Source organism: Nothoprocta perdicaria, unplaced genomic scaffold (assembly GCF_003342845.1).
Source record: "Nothoprocta perdicaria isolate Ctin4 unplaced genomic scaffold, notPer1 scaffold_33, whole genome shotgun sequence".
NCBI classification, from domain to species: domain Eukaryota; kingdom Metazoa; phylum Chordata; class Aves; order Tinamiformes; family Tinamidae; genus Nothoprocta; species Nothoprocta perdicaria.
The window spans coordinates 4,639,557-4,654,847 of record NW_020455566.1 but is presented as its reverse complement, the minus strand read 5'-3'; the positions used below and the strand labels follow the sequence as shown (position 1 = coordinate 4,654,847).

The 15,291-nt window shown below is 55.7% G+C and overlaps 1 protein-coding gene across 1 annotated transcript in view; it reads right to left on the bottom strand.

Annotated features, from left to right (window-relative positions):
* Positions 1–672: 672 nt before the first annotated feature.
* PTPRU (protein tyrosine phosphatase, receptor type U) overlaps positions 673–15,291 on the bottom strand; it is a 44,659-nt gene continuing 30,040 nt past the window's right edge. The window contains exons 24-31 of the mRNA XM_026043392.1: positions 14,897–15,032; positions 14,405–14,554; positions 14,153–14,326; positions 11,693–11,833; positions 8,694–8,819; positions 5,380–5,537; positions 4,351–4,486; positions 673–2,524 (exon numbers count right to left, since the gene is read on the bottom strand). Of these exons, the coding sequence (XP_025899177.1) occupies positions 2,462–2,524; positions 4,351–4,486; positions 5,380–5,537; positions 8,694–8,819; positions 11,693–11,833; positions 14,153–14,326; positions 14,405–14,554; positions 14,897–15,032 (1,084 nt within the window). The 3' untranslated portion in view covers positions 673–2,461. The remainder of the gene's footprint in view (positions 2,525–4,350; positions 4,487–5,379; positions 5,538–8,693; positions 8,820–11,692; positions 11,834–14,152; positions 14,327–14,404; positions 14,555–14,896; positions 15,033–15,291) is intronic.

Sequence of the window (15,291 nt, the reverse complement as noted above, 5' to 3'; positions counted from 1 at the left end):
GCACCACTCCAATCCGGAATACCAATAAACTTTATCCATCTTAAGAAGGGTATTTATATTTTATATATTTCTCTATATATATTCCTATGTACAGGATGGCCTCGCTTCAGGGCACACGAGCATCTCCGGCAGGGCTGGATAGTGGCTGCTCGTCCCAAGAGATGCTCGGGACACCCAGAGATACCCAGCAAGGAGATATTAGGAAAAAAAAAAAAAAAAAAAAAGAAAAGAAAAAGAAATCTCACTTTTAAAACATATCTACAACTCCTCCAAGTCTCTGTTTTCTCATGGGGGCTAAACGGGGTTTCCATTTTTCTTCTTTTCTTTTTTCATTACTATTTCTTCCTGGCCGTGTTGCCCGCGCACGGGGAATAGGCGGATGCAGGAGAAGCGGCTCTGGTGCCACCAAAGCCCCAGTGCCCACGGGAGCCTGGGACATCCCAGAAAGTAGATTTGCAAGCCAAAAATAAGAATAAACCCAACTTCTGAATTCTGGGTACCAAGGTGGGGCAGCAGCGGCCACCAGGCTGGAGCATCCCACCGCACCCAGCGCTCCAGCTGCAGCGCTCCGGGCACAGATGCAGCCGCGGAGAGGGGGGGATTTGGGCAAAAGGCGGCCGTTTTGGCAAAGCTGCTCCTGCAGGGCCAGGGCTGGCGATGCTGGAAGCGCCGGGAGAACAACCCGAGCGGGCGAGGGAGCCGACAGACGGCTGGTTTATAGCCCTTGGAATCGGTTATCGCGAGTGTTTCAGCGAGGCCGAGGGCTCCGGCGCAGACACCGGTGCCGCCTCTGCCCCGGGCTCCTCAGCTCAAGGCACAGGGTCGGATGCTGCTCGCGGCCACCCCGGCACGGCCGTCGGCGCTGGAGCGCGCGAGGTGCGGCAAGAGCCTGGAAACCGGGGCAGGAAGCAGCCAGGAATGGGAAGCCGGAGCTTGTTCCTGGCTGGAATTGCAAACATTTAACGCGCAAGTGGTTGCATATGAATAAATACTCCGAAACAAAGGAAGGGATTTGACTTGGGCTGCTCTTCCCCATTTGGAAGGCGGCTGGAAAATTGCCCCCTTTGAGCTCAGCTGGGATTCGAGCGTCCTCCAAAGGGTGATCCAGCCTCTGGATAATGCAGCATGCATCGCAATGCCCGCAGGAACAGCTCCTCCACAACCTGCCTTCCTCCCTCCCCACAAAATAATCTCTAATTGCTACAAAATCAGATGGAAATAAGTGCATTTCGGCACAGCTCGTCCCCCTCTGCCGCCTCGCCGGGATTAGTCTGGCGCCAGCTCCTGGATTAGCCCCAGGACACCCCGCTGGTGTCCACAGGGACTCGGGCCCCTCCATCCAGGCTGACAAGCTCCTCAGGGTGAGGACGGGGTTCTCCTAAAGTGATCGGATTCACCCTGGCGCCCTGCTAATCCCGGGAATAATCCCGGCACCTCCGAGGGCGGGTTTTATCCGGGGGCTTTCAAGGAAAAAAAAAAAAACCAACTCCAATTTTAACTCGGGGCAGCAGGGCGGGGCTGCTGGATTTCGGCGGGGTCACGTTCCCGCTCGGGACCTACCTTTGGGGACAGTCCTGCCACCCCACGGCCACCAGGCCCGTCCCCACCGCGTGCGGTGGCACCAGCGCCATCCACCTTTGCAACCCACAGCGGGGGCAACGGAGCAGCCGACGGCCCGTGGGAGACAGAAGGACACAAATTTCCCGTTTTTCTCTTGAATTTGTTCAGGAATTCAGTGCTGCGAGTGTCAAGGATCGCACGGAACTGGCCGAGCCCAAGGGGAAGGAGCGTTTCCTTGGGCTCCTCACCCCGTCCCCTGCATTCACAGCCAGGTTGCATTCACTGCAACCAGGCCGCGTACCCCAAGTGGGGGCAACTCACAGAAATAAAAGGGTGAAGATCAAACTCATGATTAGCTCAGGGTGAAATTCAGAAAACTCCTTTTAGGGTCTTTGCTGCATATCAGGGCTCAGTCCCACAAAGGGCAGAACCTGCCGGCACCCTCGATCCTGCCGGGCTCCTCCAAAGAGCAGCTTCCACTCCACGGCCTATTATAAAAATGACATCTCATCTCCAAATATCCATTGTGCCCTTGCTGGGAAACGGGCTGGGGATCCTTTGGCCTCTTCCTCGGTCTCTGCTTCAGCTTCAGAGGTGCCGGGGCACCAAATCCATTGCCAGGATCCACGTCCTGGCTGCGGTGATGGGTGAGTCCCAGCATCCGACCCACGTCCGACACGCACGGGGTGAGAGGAGGGGAAGGAGGATGGAGAGCGGAGTATGAAGGCCAGGAACGGCCCGTCCCCACGTCCTGCCTTTTGTTTCTCGTTTGGTTTTAGGTTTTTCTTGCTGCGCTGGTTTCCCCCTCCTCGCCTTCGGCACGAGCTCGACGTCCACGTGCAAAATGCATTTTGGCACAAGCCCCACGCACAAGCACCGGCCTTCGCTCCGCGGCGAGGTGCTATCTGGTCTCCAGCGCCTCCAGGTATTCCAGTGCTAAGTCGTAGCAGAAGTGATACTGCTCCTGCACAGAGCGGGGAGAGAGGGTGGTAAGAGGCCAAGCAAAGCCCCTCACAACGCTGCCCCTCGCCAAGGCAAAAGAAGTTGCAAGGGCTCAGGGAACGTCAGAGGAATTTGGAAACTCCCCACTGAATGGAGGGAAGCAGCCCCAGGTCCCCTGGAACACAAAGATTTTGCCCCAGGCTCAGCCTTCCATTTGCTGCAATCTGGTTTTTCACAGGGAATGAAGAGTCACTTCAATGCCAGAGATGGAGACCACCCTGCAAAGGGGCTGTGGGAAACGGTTTGACCCGGGGAAAGTGGCCGGGGGGTTCCAGAGCAAAATCCCAGCTCTGAAATCGGGGCCAGTTTAACGTCCGAGTTCGACCGAAGCTACAAATGGCTTTTGGACCCATGCACATTCATCGACCTCGTCGATTCTGTGCTCCGGGCTCCGCATTACCAGGGAACTGCTGCCTGCGGAAACACCCTGCGCAGAGCTGCCAGGAACCATCTGCAGCACAAGTATTGCTGCTGCAGAAAGAAAAATGCCACTTTCCCTCCTGGCACTGCAGGGCGATGCTGCTGCCCTTGGGTGTTCATCGTGCAAGGGAGAAGAAGGCTCAGGAGTTTTTCCCTTCTCCCGCTCCCTGCCTTTCATTTCCATTTGCTGAGCACCAAATGTCCTGTGGGAAAATGCAAGGCTGAGTGTGGGAGTGCCTCGCTGTTTGAGTCAAGGTTGTCCCCATCTCTGCACCTCCTGGGACTGCCGAGCTCTTCTCCACCCACCCTCAGAAATCCTGGACCTCCCCTTCAAGCCTCCAACAAGCAAAACAGAGGAGGGGGAGAGGGAAAATGGGGAGCAAAAGAGGTTTTGGACAGGATCGGCTCTATTTTCCCCTTTTGCCGTGTCCACAGGGAACGGGTCGAGCCACCTTGATGGCAGCAGGAGCCACCACGACTCACCCAGGAAGGGGGGCAGCTCACTGGGGACCCCAGGGAAAAGGGCTTCAAAGCAAGGAGGCTGTGACAGTTGATATGAAAAGCACATAATGCTTCCGGATTAGGAAAAGGGATTGTTCCCATTTATCCTAGTATAAAACTAGCCCCCAGGGGCAAGCAGCGGGGGAAGGTGCTCGGGCGGGCTGAGCGGCCAGCGAAGCAGCAGCACTCGAGCTGCTCTTTCCCCCGCGCGGGGACCGGCCTCCCCCGCAGCTCCATTACACTGGGATGCCCGGAATAGACATTCCAGGTTCATTCCGGGCTGGAGGACGCTTGCGTGCTGACCTCAAACGTTGCTTTTCTTAATATTCGCACAATTTTGTCAAATGGGCCCAGTGACTTCATGCTTGTCACTTCATCTTCTGATTACGTGCAGCCCTCCCTCTGCGCCTCTGCCCCCCTCCCTCGCTTTCTCCCTCCACTTTAATTCCTAATGCAAATCACATCCCCCTGAAAACCATTTCATTTTGCAACTTAAGGCTTTTATAATCCAAATGGGGCAAACATTTCTATCTGATTTGCTTTTAAAACACCATAAGGCACCTGGATTCCTCCACTGGAAAAGCAGGGATGGCCGCATGCCTTCCCTCTCCTCCATCCCAACAGCGAGAGCCTGCAACAAGGCACGGGCCTTTCCCCCTTTCCCCACAGGCATTTCCACAGCATGGAATGGAGAAAGGCTATAGGTAAATGCCTTAAAAATTACTGAAAGACACGAGTTGAGATTCGTGTGCTGTTAGTGTGTATGGTGGGTGAGCACCCCTATATGCTTTTCCAAGGGAAGGGCCAGGAAAGAGCAGGACAGGGACACAGGGACTGGGATGGATGCTGGTAGTGCCCAACGCTTACCAAGGTCTCTACCATATTTGGCTTGTAGTTGCGGAGGGTCTTTGCAGCATAGAAAACATCAACCATGTTGTGACGCTTGATCATCTCCAGGATCATGGTGGAGGCACAGAAGGTGCCGCTCCGGCCACCCCCATTCCTGGAGGGAGAAACACAATGTGAGAGAAGAAAGAATTCACATTAGAAAGCTTGGGGATTTTAATGTCTCTGGCACCTGGGTTCAGCTCCTAGCCCTGCCTTGACCCAGTTCCTTGTGTGACCTTGTAGAGGACAGCCGGTCCTCTGGGGTTCTCCCCATCTGCATTTGCAGAGCTCGGAAGCTGTTGGAGAGCACTGGCTGCGGGAACCAGACATGGCCACGTCCCGTAGTTTGCCCAACACAGAGGCTCCCAGGATATCTCCACTGCTCTTGGAGTGAAACCATCTGACATGCCCACGTTTGCTCCCCCAGCAGCCAAGGAGGATGGAGGAGAGGAAGAGAAAACGTGATGCTGGTATTTTATAACGTATGTTCTCAAATTATCCTTCAGTTAATGAAGATGGACGAGCCTGTAATTAATTTTTGATTAAAGGCTTGCCTGCTGTCTCTCCCAATCTGAGGACGTGCTAGGTCCCATATGAGGAAAGTGGGCATGTGTGAGCACGTCCAGGCAGGCGTGCGAGCCAGCAGGGATGAGGGGGAGGCAGAGACTGACGCAGCCTCGACAAGAAGCAAGAGGCTGGTTACACAGCTCCTGTCCACCCCCACCACTCTGTGCACGCACAGGACCTGGAGACACACCTGGCATCTCTGCTGAGCCTCGTTGCAAAGGCAGACATGGTGCCAAGGAGGAGGTGCTGCACTGTGTAAGTGGGTATCACCTCTGCTGAACACCCCACTAAGCGAGAAGAACTTTGGTGCCTAAACTGTCCCCAAACTAGGTGGTTCAAAGTGGTTTGATTTTCATCTGGGTGGGAAATTGCTCCCTTGGGGGCTTCTCAGAGGTTGGCCTGGCAGGACTACAGCCCAGCGAGCTGATGGGAGTCACTCACAAGCAGTGCACGACTGTCCTCCCGTCACCGCTCTCCTTCTGCCACCTCTCCACTTGGGCCAGGAGGTGCAAGAAGGATTTCTTGGAGTCTGGGGTGTCCCGATAGGGTGACCACCGCAGGTACTGGAAGTGCCGGACCATCAGGTGCCCTTCCTGCAACTAGGGAAAAAAGAAAAAATAAACTTCATTAGCTTGAACCTATGGGCTGTCCTCATTTGTCTCCAGGGGAGGTTTAATGGGGGACAGGAGGGGTTCACCCAACATTAATGCTAGAGGAAGAGGGAACAACCAGAGCACTGACACCAGAGAAAGCCAAGCCTAAGACTTCTCAAGCTTCCCAGCCTTGTGCAGTCTTTGGGTGCATCTGTATTGGCTGCTGTGGTCACTTGAAGTCAACCTCAGACCTCCTGGATGAGCAGGTGGCACCAGCCCGGTGTCGAGCAGCCACGTCCAGCGCGGCTGGTGGAGGCCGCTGAGCCCACCACGCTCACACCAGGGCACCTTGGCTACCTGCTGCCATCCTGCCGAGCATCCCCAAACTTCCCAGACGTCCTGGGCTCGCACGCAGGAGATCCCAGGAGACAGTTCTTCCTGTGTTCACTGCAGAGCAGGAGGCTCATGAGCAGCTCCCGCGCACGGAGGCAGAGCACGGTGGAAGCGCTTTAATACTCTGGTAATCTAGTTAGTTTTGAACGCTAATCTGGTTAGCAGGCTCTGAAAGGAGGAGGATTACAGGCACAAAGTGAAACCAGGCCAAGCTTCAGCCAGATGTGGGGCTCGGGTCTTATTCAGAAATACCCCGTGTGTTTTGATGGGATAAGAGCTGCTCGCGCGCCTGAGTCGCCAACGGCAGCACATGCACAACGTGTGGTGGGGACAGGAGGGGAAAGCGGGGATCAAACACAGATTCCCAGCTCTGGATGGCTCCGGCCACCCGTTTTGGGATGGACGGTGTGTGCGGGGCAAGCACCAAACCTCAATCACGGCAGGCAGGACTCAGTGTCTATTAAAAGCAGCCCCTGTGGTTTCCACGCAGAGGCAAGTGGGAGAGTTGGGGCTGTCTGAGCACCCACCTAGTTACACAGGGTGGCAAGCGAAGGAATCGGAACGCCGCGATGTACGGGGCCCAGCTGCTGAACAACTCTCCGACACATCGAAGGGGCTAAATCGGCTCTGGGCTTGCTTCAAGCCTCGGTGAAATGCTCGGAGCAGAGGGGCTGCTGGCCCGAGGCCACCAAGGAGCGCAGCAAAACACTGCGGCTTTCCTGGAGCTCTGCCGGCTGCCTGGGAGCTCCGTCTGGGAGAGCAATGTGGCTGCGACGGGCAGCCCTCCCAGCACCTCAACACTCCTGTTTCCAGGTGGAAGCCAGAGAGGAAAGGATGAAGCAAAGGAGTGCAGGAAAAATGGAAAAAAAACTCCTCTGACAGCCCAGGAAGAAAAGCTTCAGGCTGCTTTGGATGAAGGTTTTGGTTGGCTCTTAGGATTTGTGGCACTGCCGCGATGCCGAGGTCAAGCCTGCTCCCACCTGCAGCCGGGATGGCTTGGCAGGAGCTCGGCTTCTTGCTCTTCGGCAGCGCTCCTCCAACAGCCTGTTCCCTGGGGAAGCGGCTTCCTAGATCCAGAGATTTCATTTGCGCTGCATTTTAATGTAGCAACGGGTATGTTCTGCAATCTGCACTCAGGCCACGGAGAGCAAAGCCCCCTCGCTGAGGGATTTCTTGCCAACACCAAGGCAAGGCCAGATGCTCCCATAGGGAGTGCTAATCAAAACCCTCTTTGCCTTAGATTCCAGATAAGCAGCCAGGATTTATCTTACTTGACCCCCATTTTCCCACTCCAAAGCACTCTCCCCTGCCAGAATGTCAATCAAGTAATTTGTTCCCTTCTCGGCTCCTTAATTCTCATCTGCCCAGTGACCTCCAAGAGCGCTCTGGCCTTCTCGGCAGCCCTCAGGAGATTTACAGGCAGCAAGGACTTCTCTTCATGGTCGGCGTTTCTTGGTCCATCAGCTCTTTCTCCTCCATCTCTTTGCCTGTGTAGGACTCCGTGCGTGCTCTTCATCACAATCACTGCCCTTTCCCAACTTAGCTGCATTTCTCTTCATTCACGGGCCAGCAGAACTGGTCAAGTGTGAAAACCAAGTGTGCAGCAAATGCTGAGACAAGAGGGAAAGAAAAACCTGTGCATATCTTCTGGGTCATCAAGAAAGCTGCTCTGCCAGGTCCATGGACACCACAGAGCCGTTTTGAGGATTCTCCATCCAGGAGATAGCAGTATGTCAGGATATGGATTGACTTCCAGTGAGGAGGAGAAAGGTATTCCTGGGGAGTCATCTGAGCTCTTTGCAAGTGGATGTGAACTCAAGAAAGGCTGGATTAAGCCAAGGAGATTGTAACAAGCTCCTCTCTATGGGAGGGAAAACTGAGGCTGCATCCTCTGGAAGAAGCTGGATTGAGCTGTAGGCGTCTGCATCTACATCACAGAATCATTAAGGTTAGAAGGGACCTTTAGAGATCATCTAGTCCAATCCCCCTGCTCACGCAGGGTCACCCAGAGCACAAGGCACAGGCTGTGTCCAAGCGGCTCTTGAAGATCTCTAGAGAAGGAGACTCCACAACCTCTCTGGGCAGCCTGTTCCAGGGCTCTGGCACCCTCACTGTTAAAATTTTTTCCTTCAGTTCCTGTGGAACTTTAGGTGCTTCAGTTTGTGGCCATTTCCTCTAGTCCTATCGCTGGCCACCACTGAAAATAGGCCACCCCCTCCTCCTCACTGCCTAGCTTGAGGTATTTATACACGCTGACCAGGTCCCCCCTCAGCCTTCTCTTCTCCAGGCTGAACAGGCCCAGCTCCCTCAGCCTTTGCCCACAGGGCAGATGTTCCAGGCCCCTGATCATCCTGGTAGCCCTGCGCTGGACTCTCTCCAGCAGCTCCACATCCCTCTTGTACTGGGGAGCCCAGAACTACACGCAGGACTCAGAGGCAGCCTCACCAGGGATGAGTGGGAGGATCATCTCCCTCAACCTGCTGGAGACAGTCTTCCTAATCAGCGTGGAGTTAGTTTATATAGGATAACACCTTTCCCAACTCCACAATGCTCTTTTCCAGCACTGCATTGCCTCCTTCCCTCCAAAGGAGGGGCTCCGGCCCTTCTCCAAAGCAGCAGCTAACTGACCCAGTCCTTCCATGGAAGCCATCTCATTCAGCAGAGCCGGGATGAGATGGCAATCCTGGAGCCCGCCCGGAGGTAGGAGAGCACCTGGACACATGCACACACACGCTCACACCATTGCAGAACCGGTGGAAAGAGCCTCACCCGTGTGATGTTCTGGACTCGGAAGAGCCGAGACACGAGGTCCTCGTCAGCTGCTCCAGAAACGTATTCTACTTCCATGGGGCCGTACTGCTGGAGTCCGGGCTCGGGCCAGTACTGCAGGCAGGGCTGTGGAGAGAAGAGGCCGCGCTCGGCATGAGGAGCGGCACGCGGCAGCGCTCACCGCAGGCGGCACAGAGCTGCTGGCCACGGCTCCACACAGGACATGGAGAGGGGCTCCCGGCACCGAGGCACAGCCCCACGCCGGGAGCCAGAGCCACAGAACACAAGGTTGGAAGGGACCTCTAGAGATCATCTAGTCCAACCTTCCTGCTCAAGCAGGCACACCTACAGCATGTAGCACAGGGTGGCATCCAGGTGGGTTTTGAAGACCTCCAGAGAAGGAGACTCCACAGCCTCCCTGGGCAGCCTGTGCCAGGGCTCGGGCACCCTCACAGTAAAGAAGTTCCTCCTCACCTGGAGACGGAACTTCCTGTGCTCCAGCTTATGGCCATTACCCCTCGTCCTATCGCTGGCCACCAGTGAAAAGAGCTTGTCCCCTTCTTCCATACATTCTCCCTTCCTGAACTTATACCTGTTAATCAGATCCCCTCTCAGCCTTCTCTTCCCCAGAGAAAACAGGCCAAGTTCACTCAATCTCTCCTCATACGAGAGATGTTCCATTCCCTTAATCATCTTAGTTGCCCTTCTCTGGACCCTCTCGAGAAGCTCCACATCCCTCTTATCCTGGGGAGCCCAGAACTGCACACAGTACTGCAGGTGCGGCCTCACCAGAGCTGAGTAGAGTCCCGTTCCCATCGCTCACTCCCGAGTCGCGGCACGGGGCGGCCTCCGCTCGCGGGTGGCTCCGAGCGACAGCCACGTCCAGGCAGCCCCGTCCCGACCACCCGAACACAACTGCTCCAGCCACGGGTTTATCCGTCCTCGTCCCTGCCTTGTCGCAGCCCAGGACGCGTCTGATCCTGCAGCATCGCAGAGCGGGACGTGGCCGGCCCTAAGGACACCTCCAGGCCGTTCTGCTTCCTAACTTTCCAAGGAGCTTCCCAAGAGCAACTCAGCACCAGGATCACCCCTCTGCCCTCCTTCTAAGAGAGGCAGATCCCAACTGGCAAAGCAGCAGCCCCAGAAAGGTGCCGGATGCTTCGGGAAAGCAAATCCCTCGCGCTGCGCCAGGCAGAGCGCTGACGGATTCCTCCGGCCAAGGGTTGGGAATGCGACTGTTTTCACCCCACTGCTGCCGGGAAACCAGCATCAACACAAAATATATGATATTTGTCATTGCACTTTACCAGCACATTTAGCATTTCAGGCTATCTAACGGCTTGGGCCTAACTGCATGGCAAATGTGTTCGAGAAATAATTGGTTGTTAATAGGAGCTATAAATCTCCGAGATCTCTAAGCCTTCTAGACTCCCAGCTATAATTTGGATATTAAAACTTCCTTCAGCAAGACATAGTTCAAGTGAGGGATATACCCTCTAAGTCACCTTTCAAAGCTGCCTGCTGTAAAGGCTGATTTATTACCTGTTGGTCTTAAACTGGTAAACATTTAAGACAGCTAAATATTGTTGCACAGACATCCCTGCAGGACAGATATCCACCGGGAAGCAGGGGTGGATAGGGAGATATAAGGCAGCACTGGACAGTGCCAGGGAGCTCCCCGCAGACGGAGCTGACGGCAGCAGAGAGCAAAGAGCGGCTCTCCCACGCGAGCTCCAAAAACTGCATCCTCCTCCATCGCAGCCACGTCTGTAGCCCAAATGCTCCTGCTCTAAAAGCTCTTTGCACGAAGAGGGGAGGTGGCAGGTCCGTCCCCAAGGCAGCGAAGATTCCCCTCTGCAGGGAGCTGCAGACCCATGCAGGGGTCCTTCTGAGCCCGCAGCTTTAGCTCAGCACGTTTGCACATGCCACGTGCAAACACCAAACATAACATAGACAAGAATAAAGCCCTCACAGGACACCTTCGTGCGGAGTCATCGTTCTGTCCATCCAGGTCCTCCTCACCAACAGCACAACCACTGTTTTGGGTCCCTCACATCGAGTCTCTGATCTCAGCTCACAAAATAATCCAGCTAATGAAGTCTTCTCCAGACATCCATTAGGAGTCCATAATGCTAATTTTATGTAAAAATCCAATAGGTCTCCTCACTGAATTAACATTATGGACCTGTAATAGACTCTTAAACCTGTGCCAGCAGCAGGAGTGCTGCGGGAATCCACCTGGGGAAGGGTGCAGTGGGAGAGCAGAGCTGCAGAAGGCTCAAACACAGCTTGAGCTCCCAGGGGACACTGGAGGTGCGTTCTCGTCCCCTCTCTTTGGGGACAGGTGAGAGGTAACATCTCCCCTCCTGCTCTACAGACCTGCCCATCCCATCACACCATTAAACCAAATTATTGAGCAGCCTTCACAAGCCACTGGTGCCACTGGAAAAGAACAAAGCTTGCTGAGCCTGAAACACAAGCTCCTTCGAGGTAGAGGAGGGTGACGGGACCCATCGAGACCGTACAATCATCCAGGGCAGAGAGAGAAGGAAGGACGCATCTCGCTAGGGAAGCGCAGTCCCACAGACACATCTCCAAAATGGAACCAGGAGAACCCCATTTCACACCAAGTTTTATCCAAACTTGTCTGAAGAGCCAAGGAGCCCACAGAGAGAGGAGGATAAAACCAGTTCTTTACCTCCAAACTTTTCTGTGCCTTGTTAACCCTAGATCTCCCTGAGGTACACTGTAACTTAGCCCATGGTATGGCAATATCAAGACAACATCACGATAGTCCTGACAGAAGTCAGGTTGGTTGGTGCTGCCTCTTGGACTTCAAGTAGCCAACCCTGTGCTTCAGGAGGCTAAAACCCAGCTCCCGTAGAAAGTCCCGTCTCCTTTTCTGGAGCGGACGGCTCCAGGCAGGGGTTCTGGTTTTGCTGATGCTACTGAAAGCCATGGGATGTCCATGGGGCGCCCCGGCTGCAGCGCGCACTCACCCAGGCAGAGTTGGACTGGTTGAGCTGGTTGAGCATGACGATGGAGGTGCAGCCGTAGTCGTACACCAGCCGCCAGAAGTCAGTGGTGGTGTTCTGCAGCGGGTGCAGGGTGACGATGAAGGCAGCGCTCTTGGTGTAGCTCTGCAGAGGGGCAAGGACCACGATCAGGACAGGAACAACCTTCCAAGCTCCCCTGGGCAGGAACGTGGCCCCCAGTGTCACAGATCTACAGAACCGTCGAGGTTGGATGGGACCTCTGGAGATCATCTCCAGGACAACCTGGATTACCCAGATTCTGCATCCCACTCTCCCAAGCGAGCTTTAGCAAAGAGGAGAAGGAAAGAGGGCCAGGCACAGCAATTCCGGGTGCAGGGGACAAGCGTTGCCCCACCAGGTTCTGTGGGCAGTAAAGGGTCCCACTCCAACCACATTTCCCTGCTGCAGTTGCCACCAACTGCACCGACACTAAGAGCAAAGCTGCCCTAAGACCTCAGAAGCGCTTAACCTCCTCCAAGGCTCACCCTGGTGCTCCCAGTGCTATAAAAACCCATCCAAATCGTCTCTGCACTTGGCTCTCCCAGAGAGGGAGAAGACACCTTTGATACGCGAACAAGCATGAGCCGTCGCTCCGGATTGGGAAGCAGGACCGCAGTGCTCCAGCATCCCTGAGAATCAAGAGAAAACCTTCTACAGGCAGCAAAAAAAAGAAGTGTCAAGAGAGAAACGATTCTCACTAGTTCTTCAAAAGCACCAAGTGCTTTCAGGGCACCTCTCCATCTCCAGCAGCATCTGCCTTATGTCACTCCTCCTTTGCCAGGCATATTTAAGGCAAGGGAGCATCTCCATAAGGTGTTTTTGTACTCAGTGGCTTTCCTCTCCCCGCTGGGGAGAGATGGAAGGTGTCTGGGCAGGAGGAACCCTCCAAAGCCCCTCCTGCACGTCACCTCTTCATCTGATATAGAATCACTATGGTTGGAAAAGATCTGCAAGATCATTGAGTCCAACCGTAAAACCATAAATATCTGTAAAACCATAAAAATCCGCCAAGACTCAGCCTGGCCCCTTGCAGCAGGAACCCTGGAGGGTCCCATTCATTCCCAGCAAACCCAAAAGGGACCCGGAGAAGCCAGGTCGGGTGGGACAGGACGCCCGACCAAGCCAGCTGCTTTGGCACTTAAAAAGAGGGAGATGTTTTATCAGAGAGGAAAATGGGTTTATCCCTTCGCAAGAATTTCATCCAAAAGCCTTTTTCTATCTGCAAATTCTCTTCTCTGACCTAGGCTGTCCCTGTAGCAGAGATTAGGGAAAGGAGGCTCAGTGATGTATAAAAATAAAAGAGAGACGCAAACCCCGAGCAAAGTGAAAACAAAGCTCACGTGCCGGGCAAGTCAGAGCCCCGAGCTCGCTGCAAACTGCTGCCTGGTGCCCAGAGTCACTCCTAGCAGCCCTCGCCAGGTTCCAAACTGCTTTTGCGTAGAGCAGCAACGAGATCAACGGCCTCCAGGTGCAAAATGCCGAGCTCGGCCGGAGCACGGGGGTGCCCAGATGGAACGAGAGATGCGGAGGCCACGGGCACTGAAGTGCCCACACACGGGCACTGCGAGCATCCCATGTTCCCTGGGGACAAGCAAAGCAGTTTTGGCTGCCAGAGGCTGTGGCCTCCGCACTCCGATCTGCGACTGCTGGTAGGTTTGGGAGAGCTCCCGTGTTTCCTCCTGGAAGCAGAGGAACACGTGCATGGGAGCACGGAACTTTTGTGCCGCTGGAGAGGGGCACGTGCCAACGCAGCCCGGCTGCACGAGCCCAAGCTGCACACTGCAAAGCTCCGGGCTAGCGATTCCCTCCGGAGAGCTTCCTCTCCCTTTGCGGCACAGAGTTTCCCTAGGAAATAAAGGAGGACACGGCCCCAACCTTCCTTTGTGTGCAGCTCATGAGAGCAGATGAAAAGCGCTTTCAAAGGGAGCGTGAGGTCACTGCACAAAAGAAGTGGGGAAGCACCCAGCTCAGTCAGTCCTGCCTCGTCCCCCAGGGCTGCTGACGGATCCCGGCGCGCACGAGCGCGGAGCAGCACGCGCCCGTGTGCATCTGTGCCAGAGGAGGCGGGGGGTTCAACCCGAGCCCAGCTTTGCCTTTGAAAGCCGCCCCGCAGCCTAAGCTGGCTCCACCAAATGCAATCCAGACGGCTTCTGCATCTCGTGGGTGCAAAAATTGCACCAAAATTGGTGCAAAAGCCACTCTGCAGCCTAAGGCAGCTCCATTGAATGCAACCCATGCAGCTTCTGAGGCCCTGGGGGTGCAAAACTACACCATGCAGCTCAGTTTTTGCACGAGCAAGGATGCTTAGGCTGCTGTGCTATGAGCTCCCTTAGGGACGCCGTGAAGCTGACCGCAGCAAAGGGAGCCCAAAGGTGCTGCAAGGGCTCGGGAAGGAGCCGCAGCCCTTCGCCCCCGCACGCTTACGTCGGTTAAGGCCGCGTTGATGTAGTTGTTGCTGTCTCCGTCCACGGAGATGAGGAAGGGGAGGCACCGGTCGGGCGGCAGGACGTCCATGCTGCGGTTCCTCTCGCGGTTGCGGGGCAGCAGGGCGATGCTGCACTCCTCCACGTCCAGGTGCGGCGTCACCGAGTTGAGGGTCTGCGGGGACACGCGCGACTCCGCGCTTAGCGGCCCCGGCAGCCCCTGCGGCGCGCAGCCCGCGCCGGCCCCGCTCACCTGGAACTCCTCCCGCAGCTGCGAGGAGTTGCTCTGCGGCTCGATCCTGACCATCTCCTTGTAGGTGGGTTTGAACTCGCCGGCCGGGATGCTGGTCTCTCCGCACAGGCAAGCTTCCAGGATGGCGTCGTGGATGAACACGTACTGCTCCTTTGCGGGAGCGAAGGCAAGGGGCTGAGCGGGCCAGCGCGCAGCGCAGGGCCTCCCTCCTCTCGCATGGGTGCCCGGTGCCCGCTCCTCTCCCGGGCAAAGCCAGGGCTGCTCCTGCCAGGCCGCAGGGTGCAAAACACCCAAGCAAGATGCCCTGCAACAAGCCAGAGCAGCAGGACAGGGCCCTGGGTTTCCATGAGGGCATCTGTGGTGGCCACTTGGGACATTGCCCTCTAGCTTGCATTTTGGGCACTAATTCACTAATTTGCTGTCAGGCCCTTCCTGCAGGACACAGAGAAGTGTCGTTGTGGCCAATGGACCGGGAGCCGCTTCCCCGCTCACCTCTGTCTGGATCATGTTGATCCTCCGCGAGCACAGGGTCTTCACGCAGTTGTAGATGTCCACGACACCCTCGCACTCGGCCATGTCCAACATGACGTCCAGGACGATGTAGCAGCCCGTTCTGCCCGTGCCGGCACTTGGAGGGGGGCAAAGAGGAAAGCAAACACGCTCCCGTATCCATAGAGCATCCGCGGGAGACAGAAACACGGCCGGGCGCAGCAGAAGGGCTGCGCCAGCCACTGCTCTGCTCTTTTTCTAGACTCTTTTACAGCACGATACTAATTTCTGGGGCTGCTGAATCACTCGCCGTGATTATCAGTGATTACAGGCTACGGGAGCTAATCACGCTCGCTGCTGCCGGCAAACGAATCCTGATGAGGCCATTGACAGGGGGA